Source organism: Haliaeetus albicilla, chromosome 23, assembly GCF_947461875.1.
Source record: "Haliaeetus albicilla chromosome 23, bHalAlb1.1, whole genome shotgun sequence".
Classification (NCBI taxonomy): Eukaryota; Metazoa; Chordata; class Aves; order Accipitriformes; family Accipitridae; genus Haliaeetus; species Haliaeetus albicilla.
In genome coordinates this window covers 24,145,823-24,157,326 of record NC_091505.1, presented here as the reverse complement: position 1 = coordinate 24,157,326, position 11,504 = coordinate 24,145,823, and the positions used below count along the sequence as shown (strand labels likewise).

The 11,504-nt window shown below is 40.6% G+C and overlaps 1 protein-coding gene across 1 annotated transcript in view; it reads right to left on the bottom strand.

The window, feature by feature from the left end:
* Positions 1 to 330: 330 nt before the first annotated feature.
* The window catches only part of BRWD3 (bromodomain and WD repeat domain containing 3), a 63,675-nt gene continuing 52,501 nt past the window's right edge, over positions 331 to 11,504 (bottom strand). Inside the window, exons 37-40 of the mRNA XM_069811573.1 lie at positions 9,860 to 10,023; positions 9,197 to 9,294; positions 8,545 to 8,703; positions 331 to 7,281 (exon numbers count right to left, since the gene is read on the bottom strand). Coding sequence (XP_069667674.1) covers positions 6,494 to 7,281; positions 8,545 to 8,703; positions 9,197 to 9,294; positions 9,860 to 10,023 — 1,209 coding nt within the window. The 3' untranslated portion in view covers positions 331 to 6,493. The remainder of the gene's footprint in view (positions 7,282 to 8,544; positions 8,704 to 9,196; positions 9,295 to 9,859; positions 10,024 to 11,504) is intronic.

Here is an 11,504-nt window from a genome sequence, read left to right as displayed (position 1 = left end):
CAAGAAAGCGTTACCTGTTCCTCTCCTTTTGCCCAGGAAAATGGTATTTTGGAGCCAGGTCAGATGATGAACTGGGTGACAGACCCCCAGCGAGCGCTGGCCCTTGCCTTTGGCCGAGGTGAGGGTCTCCGTCCTGTCCTGCTCAAGATGTGCACAGTTTATAAAGTTTCTATATCCAGTTTATATAAGTTTCCTTTTTTATAAGTATACAATTATCCAGTTGAATCAATAAGTGATTTCCTTTTTATGTTGAAAACTCAATTTTAAGGTTGGTGGGTTTTTTGGTCTTTTTATTGTCTAAACTACTTAGTAAGTAATGCAAAACCAAAGTAAGAGTTTATCTTTTTTTTTTTATTAAGACAATCCCACAGCTGGAAAATGAAACATCCTAGATTACATAAGTGACTTCAAAAAAACTCTAGAAAAAAATCTTTACAAATTTACATTTGTACAATACAAAAACTAACAGCTCATTGCATATAAATATTACATTTGGTCTGCCAACAAGTGGCATCAAAATCCCTGAAGTATTCATTTAAAGGGACCTGAGATAGCGGATGTGAAGATATGGGCATAAATATCACCTGAAAAAAAAAAATCAATATATAAAGTAGACATAATTCTAATAGTTTTGTGCATTTTTGGAGTATTTTTAAATCATCCAGAACACGAACTGTAGAGCCTAAATCACGTGAATTTCATCGCTCTGACATCAACTGGTGTTTCTAAATGAAGTCTGCTATAATGACTCATGGAGGAATGAATAGCCTGTATTAGTATTTCTACAGAAAAATAATCATCAGACTTTGATTTCTGAATATATCCAAGCAGCCACCACTGTCTGACGAGGCCTTTTTAGGAAGAGAAACGGAGGCTTTTGATTTTATCTGCCAAAGAGCGGTGCAGCCGCGAGGCAGGCGGGAACACCAACCCCTCCTGCGAATATTCAGGCAGGACCTCGGCTCCCCCGGCCCCCGGAGCAGCTCCTCTCGCCACCCTGTCTGCTTCTCACAGACCCAGAGATTGGGAAGATATGCAGTGCTTGCCAATTAAAAAAAACCCCAAACTGAGAAACTGCTCTTAATTGTTCACCGGTTTAAATATTTTCCGAATATTTACATGTTTGTCAATTCCCAGATCTGGCTGCGGTTATCTACCGGGAGTACTAACTCACAAGTGCAGCACTAAGCCGCTCGGTTTCACTTTAAATTCTCACAAACTCTTATCAGGTACCCACATCCATGCACATAAATGTATTTAAGCACCATTTTTATAATACTAGAGTTAAGGCTGTGACAGCAATTCCACTGGAAATCTAATTTTTCAGGGATTCATAGCACAGTTGTGTAAGTTTGCTGTGGGCTGAACATGACATATTAAAAATGTACAAGCTTCCAACAGGTCTTTGCATCTCTAATACTAAAAAAGACAACTTTTAGACTAAATTTTGCAGGCTGTTACTTACTGTACATAAAGGAGTTTTTTTTCTTCAATGTGTAAACCTCTGATATACTAATATTTGAAAATTATCTATCGCACATGCGCAGTAATTTTCTATAATACATACTTGTAAGAACACAATGACAGCTCCCTACAATACTAAATATAGATTTATCCTTGGATTGTTAACTGCTCCTTCAGTCTATCATGTAAATAATTAGCATTTTATAAAACTTTGCATGATGGTTTTAAAAAAAATAAAATCAAGAAATGTAAACACACAAATACATTTTTTAAAACATTGAATTCATGACACAGACCAATGATAGCAGGACACTCCAAGTCAGGGCTGACAAGACATCCTTAAACCTACAGCTATTCAGTTTTCCCTGTCATTCACTGCTCAGATTAAAGATGAAATATTAACCAAGTTCTTACCCAAATTCAGTGATTTAAACTTGTTTTCTCAGGTTAATACTGTGTGATTTTGACCGGTTGTCAGAAACATTCCAGAGACACCCAGGAGCAGCCTTTTCAAATGCTTGACAAGGTTCGTCTTGCTTTTTGCAGTCAAGAGAGCCTCCAAACATTGTCAAAAGCAATACATTGTAGTTGGGTCCCTCCACATTTTTTAAATTACTTGAAAACTCTCTTTACTATGCACCCGGTGTCAGTTCTTTTCAGTGCTCTATGTACTACACAGTCTTTCCGCTTTTGTGCGGAAGAAGCAGCCGAGGTGTACATTTAGGAAAACATTCAGGGAAAATTGAAATAACGCGACGGGACGCAAAATTTTAAGCAGCCAAAAATCCTCCATAAATTATTTCTCCATCATTATATTTAGCTTGCTTATCTGCAGGGTGGGGCTGACTGGGTTAAGTGGGGTGGCCTCTGCTTAGTTTATGGAGAAAGGAGTGATAGAAAGCTAGAGAGGAGTGATAAAACTACCCAGACCCATCTAAGTTCAAGCACCAACATAGAAGTTTCATGGGTTATTTAAAACAGAAATATCTCGTGATGCTGGAAGCACGCAACTTCTACAAGGGTTCCATTAACTGCAATTCACGTAGCAAGGGGGAAAAAAAAAAAAAAAAAAAAAAAAGGAGTAATTCAGTAGACACGGAGCACACGTGTTAAGGGATACCAGGTGGAACTAAGCGTTGTTTTACGCAGCCGTGTGTAAGGCAGCACAAAGGGAGCAGTCCCGCTGCCGTGCCTCCCTGCAACCGCCGACATCGGAGCAAGGGAAGGCACGTGCTGCCCCGTCCGATCGGGCAGCGTTTCCACTCGGGGTACGGATGGCCACTGAGGCGCGGAGCAGGCAAGAAGCCAGCCCTCAAACTTTCCATCTTCGTTAAATCCACCTCCGGCAATTTGGGAATGTTGCTAGTAAACCAAGTAAGGCAGATATAAAAAATATGGAAAGTCGTAGGAAAAGAGAGGCATAGAAAGAATTGAATCTTACAGTCTAGCCGAAATAAAATTCATCAAGACATCACAAGTTTCCAAAAGAGCATCATAAATAGCCTACAGGGGCAACCAAGGGAAGCTAAAGAAGAAAGGTGGAGCAGGGCAAAGAAAAACAAAAGGTGACAGAGAAAAGAAAACACCGGCGAAGTTTGGGCTGAACTGAGACAACAGCACATCACTACTGCAAAATAAGCTTCATCATTCACGCCCTGGTCAGGGAAGAAATGGGAGCGCTACAGGGACGGCAGATTTGTAGCCAGGAGAAATCTGAGAACAAAGATGTAGACAACTTTCAGCCCCGTCTCCACGGAGGATGAAGCACTCGGGGCTAACGCTCTGCGGGCAAGGGAAGCCCCTCGGGACGCAAGCCCTGTTTTCCAAGGTGTCTCCAAATGCTCTCAAGCGCCCCGGCAACTCGGGAGAGGGAGCACGCAAGATTGCACATCTAGAGAAAACTTCGAAGCACCCATACCCGAGAATTAATCCGACAGCAGCAGAGGAACCCCTGGCCTGCCTGCGCGCCTCGTTAGCCTTCAGGAATCTGATACGTAATCTGGCCTTCAAACCCTTTTCTTAGGCAGAGTTTTGGAGGTTTTTGTTAAAAGTGCAAGGAGAGAGACTACGGTCCTGACCCTGCAACCCGCCGGGCAGGGCAACCTGCTAGGAGCTCAGCAACCCCAGGAGATGCTGGCTGAGCACCCAGGCTTTGGATCAGGGAGCGAGACGATACAAGGTTTAAATCATTTTACTGCTTCCGCTGCACCTGTTGGGTTAATACTAAGTTTTCTGCAACCGTAAGTGGCTCCTGATAGGATCTGGGTTTTGAGAGAAAGTGTCAAAGTTACTACAAAATCATGATTATTCCACAGAATGAGGCCATGAGAAATCAACTGCCTAACTCAGAGAAAGAATCCAGATACGAAACCAAGTAAAAATAACATCTCTAAAACCAAGTTATTTCGTTCATGCTTATAAAAGGTTCTCATGCACAAAAAAAGCTGCTTTTTTTTTTTTTTACAATAAGCAATAGTTCTGTTGTTCTAGCACACCCTGCTGTCTAGCTCTTAATCATGTAACACATGTGATTAATACTTACGCCACAGCAAAGTGATGCTTCACTGTTATCTTCACAGTACTTCATTACATAGAAAAGATACATTTAAGAACATATTTAATATTATTCTAATTGCTGCTAAAATACACAAACTTATAAAATGATTTCTCTGGAATCCACGTGTTTTATCTCTCCCCAACCCCTACACAAAATAAATAAGTGGATCTTCGGCCAGTCAGAAATATATGAAAAGCATTTCTTTTGCATTTCAAGATTTTCAGGCTTTAGAACAGAAACCATAGTGTTTACATTAGCTCAACAGGACTGATCTAAAAGGGGTATGATTCTGACTATGAACTGATGCACACATGCTATACCTGGTTACCATATGTAGAAGGACCAATCAGTCAAAGAAATAATACATTTCTTATAAATATATATGTGTGTATATATATATACATATTTATGAGAGAGATGATAGGACAGGTGTTTATATTTTAAAGCCCAATAGAGAACTAGGAGAGCCTCTGCACTTTTTTTTCCCCCATCAAAACACAACTGAATCAAGTCCAGAAATGGATTACAGCCGATTCAAAACATTCCTTAAAAAATTAATAGTGTGATTTTTGTACTGTACCATAAACTCATGTTAACGCTCTGAGCAATTTAGGATATACTCTCCTCCATCACAAAACTAAACCTCTGCATTTTTTCAAGTCATTTTGCATCTAAGTAGAATTTTTGGAAAGCGAGATAAAATAGCTAGTGCTTAATATAGAAAGTCAAAAATTAAATTCCTTCTGCATCTGAGAATATACATGGGTCACTCTTTGCTGCCTGAGGTTTTCCAGAATTATTGACCAAGCTGTGCACAGAAGAACTTAAGGATATTGAATGAAAGTTTAAAAAAAAAAAATTAATTAAAAAAAAAAAATCTGAAAAACTCCACCAAAACTTTCTGGTCTCTTTTTTCGTTTGTTCTCTCTGTGTAATTGAACTCACTCTCTTAACCAAGCTAGAACTGTCAGGTTCGTTCAGACAACGGGAGGAAGTTGAAGTCCCATATATATTCCAGCCAGACCCTACGAAGTAAGAGGCTGCTCATCTCCAGCTCAGCCCACGCCAAACACCTGTTTCTGTTCACCGAGGAGCAAGACTACAAATGTCGTCACATACTGTACTACTACTACCAAAATGATTTCTGTTTTCAAGTTAGCATTTTTCAGGATAACAAGAGTACAGTGCAACACGAATTCTCTTCTGGAAGCTTGAGATACAAGAGTCCGCCTGGAGGATGTGAATGGGAGCTTATCTGTACTGCCAGCCACCAGAGGTACCGGAGCTCCGTTCAGCTCCCTCATCACCTTCGAGGGGCAAATTAAACCAAACACAGATTTGCACCGAGCAAGTGGCAGCAGAAACGTGTGGGAGACACTCGGCCTGTCTGCACAAACGAATCGCCCTCTGCCGAAAACATTATGCTTCTGAAACCTCTGATAATTACTTAGATTTCTTCTCATTGTGTCAATATAATGGAGATATAGTTACTCTACAACTTCGTGAGCAATTCCATCCCTCTATGCTCCCTCTTGCCTCTTCTTCAACACTTACTGAATAATAGCATCTATTTTCTTTTCAGTTTCCAGTAGTTGTAAATAGAGGTAGCTGAGCTACTATTAAAAATCACGTTATGCTTTGAAGAGGAGGAACCTTTCAAATGTTGAAGTTACCCCTTAGCTGCACAATCTCTATTAATACTATAAAAATATGAGAGGACAAAAAGAAAATAGATGCAAGTAACTTTTGCATTTGGCACCTTTTGTCTAGATATTCATACTTCTCAAGTATTCTCTTTTTAATAAAGTTAATGCACACATAGGACACACCACATCAAAGGTTTGCTACATATTTACAAGGCACCAACCCTTTGTCACTTTTTACATGAATAAAGAACCGATAGAAAGCACATCAGGACCCCCGTAACTGTAGTATAGACATACTTCAGTTCAGCACAATTCATGAACGTTTGGCCTGGGAAGATTAAAATAATCCAGATCCTTCTTACAATATAGAAACTGTAAACATTTTATAGCTGCCTTTAGGATTGGTGTATTGTGCAAAAGTTATAATTATTACTGTGTATAAGGATTTATGGCAGAAACCACATAAAAACTCTGTAAGAAGGTGCTATTTCTATAATACAAAAACAAAACAAGGGAGAGAAGTCATAATCGTGACTCAAAATGTCATGTTCTTATTGAGAAGCTGGAAGCCTCTTTAATGTGATGAACTTGTAGTGTGTGGGGAAGAATTTCTGTAATTTAAGGCCTAATGAATAAGGCTTGTTTTGACCAATGAAGTGTGGCGATCTGAAGTTTTAAAACAAACGCAAACTGACATAATGGAAAAGCACCACTGTGAAACGTGAGTGGAGTCCCCGCACAACTTGCTTGGTAGATTTTCTGGTAAAATCCCTGCAGTAGAAGGCCATTGAAGTTCTTTTAAAATTGTTCCAAAGTTTTTCATCTGTCAATAATTCCATCCCATGAGATGGCTGACCCTGGCTTTTTCTGTCATTTTCCGCACCCTGCCTGACCTGGAAGTACCAAGGTTCAAAGGATCCTCGGTGTGCACAAAATTGTCATTATCAGAATCGTCATTGTACAAGACAGTTCTCCTGCCCTCGTTCCTTGTTTTGATTCGAGGCGGTCTACTGAATCGCCCTCCAAACACGTTTTCACCAAATTGTCCTCCAAACAAATTTTCAAATTCATCATCTGTAATTCGGGCACGTTTCGCTCTGGTGGCTCCTCGCGAGGCTCCTCTGCCTCCTCGGCCTCTTCTTCCTCCCCTGCCGCCACCTCTTCCTCTGCCACAGCCTCTTCCACCTCTACCACCTCTTCCCCCTCTACTCCATCTCCCCCACCTCCCCCATCTACCCCTCCTCCCTGTCCCTCTGCCCTGCCAATTCCGTTTCCCACCGGTGATTTTTCTTTTGATTTTTCTTTTGGGTTTTTTGGATTGCACAACTTTGCTGTAGTCATGGTCTCCATCAATGTAATCCTGATCTGTTCTAGATGTTGATTCAGAGTCTGAATCAGAGCCACTTCTGCTTTCAGAACTTGAACTGGATCCCGATTCCCCACTTTCTGATGAAGACAAACCAGACTTTTCCTTTAATTCTCTCTTCTTCTTTTCCTCTTCCTCTGCCTCCTCCAGATGCTCATCTTCTTCTGATGCACTTAGTAACTTCCTCTTGACTCCTGTCCGAGGTTCTCTGCCATCACCATTTGTAAGTGGTCCATCAGGAGAGTGATCTAAGCAAACACAAAATAACCCTATCGGTTATCATCATCACACTTGAGCCAGACAGGGTACAACAAGTGGGACTCGCCTCATCTGCCTTCGAGGTGTGCTCTGGGGATGATCCAGCTCTGAGCTACTCACCAGAGATGACCTTTATATGCTGTGGAGACCAACAGGTCCTCTAAGGGGAAAATTTATCAGACAAAGTAAACACAGTTCATCTTATCTGGAAGCAAGGACTGCAAACTCTCTTGACTAGGAGTTCAGTGAAGGCCAATAGTGAATTGAATAAAAGGGAAGTGAATAAACGAAGCCCAGAGTGACTAGGTTAGACACAAACATCTAACATTTAGTCAGGTGAATGCTACCTAGGGTGCCAAGGCAGAAAAAACTCTAAAATCCATTTCAAACCTATATACGTTGAAATAACACTCTGCAAGCAGTATTTATTCCCCATCAAATGCATGTTTACAAAAGGCTTAGTCCAGGAAAAACCTGTGGCAAGCACAATTTCAAGACAGTAAATCACCTGAGAAAACTTACCGGCATTGCTGAACACCTTAACTTAAAAATATATAAAGTATCTCGCTGGCTTGGGACAAAATACTGTATGTTTTCAGAGTTACGAATCTGACAATGAAGATTAAATATCTTCTTTAACACGGGATACGAAAAGCTCACCTGCAACATACAACACTGCTACAGCACGGTAGTACGGACCTGACAAAGGCTTCAGGGTTTCAGCCAATGCTCATTCAATGCCTATCTCAGTGGAAAGTCTGATTAACATGTCCCAGAGACAAAATACCAGTTTTCAAACAGTGTTTCCCTTCTAATCACAACTACTTAGCCTTTGATAAAAATACTTAAGTTTTTAAAAACTTTTTTCATCTTTGCTTTGATTAATAAAAGGACAAGGTTTTGGGGTGGGGATTCTTTTGTTTGCTTTGCTTTTTATAACTCCTGAAGGAACTGTAATTCTCAAGAAGTTTAATAGCAATCAAGCTTTTCCATCTGGAGAAATTTTAAAGGACCTCACTGAAGTGCATGTGGCATCATGTGCATGCCACACTTCAGACAAGAGACCACAGAACTGTAAGAAGTTCAATTCATCTTCTAAGTAAGTTCAAGTAAATTAAATTCCTTAGTATGGTTTGGGAAAATAGTATAATGCTAGACTCAGGCAAGAATATTGTAAGCATCAGACAGAAGCAACATCTTTCATTTCTAGTGAAACCAGTCATTCAAAGAACAGAGTACTTATTATTTCTCACCTTGTTTCACTGGTGTAGATTTACTCCTGACTGGCCTACTTTTCCCTGGATCAATGATATTTCCACTTCGGTTCTGTGCATTTGAGCCTGAGGAAGATGGCTGACCTTCCATCTCTTCACCAGTGGCTGAACCCAGGGGTTCTTCTGCTGTATCTGAAACTTTAGACAGGACACCACTAATGTGACAGAGTCGTTTTTATCCTCTATTTATAGGGTTGTAATGCAAGGCATTCTAGGGAGGTTTTGTATCACCTGAGTTAATAGCCCAAGTCAGGAGGTTAACCTCGCCAAGCTGCCTCTGCAGTCATGAAGAGACAGATTCCTCCGGGGTGTAATCCAAAGTAAGCTTACTGTATTCATAATTGCTGTATGGGAGAAGCCCGTATACAGGAAGCCCAGGCTCTTGTCACTAGATTAATTCTTACCAAGGACAGACCCAAGTTCCTTATTCTCTGACCCTTAACAATAACTTACCAACGACAGCTGGAGGGCCAAGTTCAGCTAACATAATCTACAGACAACATATTTTCATGACCTTGCTACTTGCTCTTTCAACAGGTGGGTTTTGCATGTGTCTCATGCATATAAGCTTTAATCTGGACATACAAGTTGCTGCCAGAGAAAGGATGCATCTTAGAAAATTTCTCCTCACCATGAGATGAAACTGAAGAACTAGTCCTAGTCAAAGGCAGTGAGGTATTCTGGTTGGGTTTAGGTTGAATCTTCATTTGTTTCTGTTTCCCTTTTGGGCTGAAGACACAAAATATCCCAAAGAGATAAAACTGTTAGTACCAAAAGACTCAAACACAAAACCCATTTCCCCTGCAAAGTGCCTTGTTTTTTGCAGCAAATGCTTAACAGAATTGATCTCTTTTTCCCAGTTCTTGCACAGGTGTAGTAACACTAAAAATAATTAGAATATCATTCTGTTTGCTAAAGGCATCTGAGCTTGCAAGAACAAGATTTTATCTCACCCTTTAAAACAAATACTCAGTTTACTTAGGTAATGTATCATACAGAAGTCAGAAAAGTGTTATACAACACTTTTTTCAACAGTTACTAAATGAAGGCAAAAAGAAACTTGGTCTTCCGTTTCTCCCAGAGGGAATACTTCTAATCATATAGTCTTTCACTTACCAGAATTATGCACAAACTACAAATTGAGCATGGAATCTGAGCTCATGATTCTATCACCCAAAAGAACAACTGCATCAGGAAATGAGCAATACTGTTACTGACTGCTTATTCATGAAGGCATGTCTACCACTGTCATCTCAAATGACACTGATAGCAAGTCTCACTATCGTTACGTTACCTAGATGCTCTACTAGTTGAGGGTGAACTGCTACTGCTTCTTAGCCGTTTTCGGTACCGTGGCCTTTTCCTCTTCTGACATTGCATTGCTGACTTGTACTCAGAGATGATATTTTTCATGTGATTTTCAAATAAGGCAGATAGTCGAAGTGTCATGCTGTAAATCTGGAGTGAGAAAGCATGGTCATACTTATTAGAAGTTGAATAACTAGAAGACCGGGGGAGGAGCATGGCGGGGGGGGAAATCACAAATATGCCCAGACTTTGTAGCACAAAAGTAAAATTCGTGCTGATGTTCAACTACGAGGTTCTTTACAGATAATTTCCTTCCATGGCATATGTGTATTCTTGCAACAGAAAGTGTTTCCGTAAAAGGATTTACTTACTTACAGTACAAAATATTTACAGAGTTAAAGGAAAAAGGCTATTTAGATTACTGAAATACAGCCTCCTTTTTTAATCTCCATAAAGCACGGAAGCACGCCATTAGATAACTTGAAGTGCCAAGGAAAAAAACAATTGAACTTCACTGCCCCTTGCCTTTTGTCTTTTGCTTGAACTCCCTAGTGACAAGTCCTTCCACCACCCCTAGAGAGCTGCACACAGAAGCCAACTAAAATGTCCTCATTCCCAACTTCTGTAAGCCAGATGTCAAAATGCTTAAACCATGTTCTTGTCCTCTTTCTAGGCCTTCCCTCTGTGTAGCCTCATCCACAAATTCACTCATGGCTATTTCTCTGTATTTCAGACTGTATTTACTTCTGTTCAAGATTTTATCTGGGATTTGTTTGAGTTATGACAAACTAATAGTTCAAACTCAGCATAAATAAAACAAAGTTCTTGATTCCTTCCTCACATCCATACCCTTCTGCTGCATCCAGTCTTCTGAAAATTGTGTTAACACCATCAAGATGTTATCATCATCTTATACTCAGACCTCTTCCCATTTCTTGCAGTCTGTCTGAATATAAAATCTCTTTGATATGGAGTTTTTGCCCAGACCCTTTTATTTTAGCAATGTCGCTTTCTTTAGCTCTGGCATGTAGTACCCTGCCCTTCTTGCCTCCATTCAAGATGCTGTTGCAAAGATGGTAAAATGGGCTAGAAAACCTCAGGATGTTGGCCAATATTTGGCAGCAGATGAACCTGCAGTGGCAGAGGGCCCAGCTGCATGCCCCAGCCCTCCAGCAAGGATCACCTCACTGAGGCACTTCACAGCATTTAAGCAAATGGATATTGATGGGCCACTCTGCTAAAGTAATTTGGGAGTTGACTCACAAGCTGTTCAGTTATTAATACACAGGGAAGTTCCCAGGGAGCATGCAGCAGTAAATAACTCACCAAGACTACTCTGATGCCAAGCACACATAAGACACACTCAAATTACTTGTCTTCTTGCAATCCTCTACTGATTGCCCTTCCATAAAAGCAAGCAAAAGTTACTGGTCTTCATCTTCAGTACTTACCCACAGCCCACCTTTCAGCCCTTATTCAACACCAAGAGTTCAATCGGCCTTCAATGACAGCAACTTCGTGCTTTCTCTCACGCTCACTAACACACGGCTGGAGTTCCCCCTCCCACAGCATCATCCTACTTCAAGCTTACTCTCATCATCCAGTTTACACAAGGCTATTACTCCTCAAGC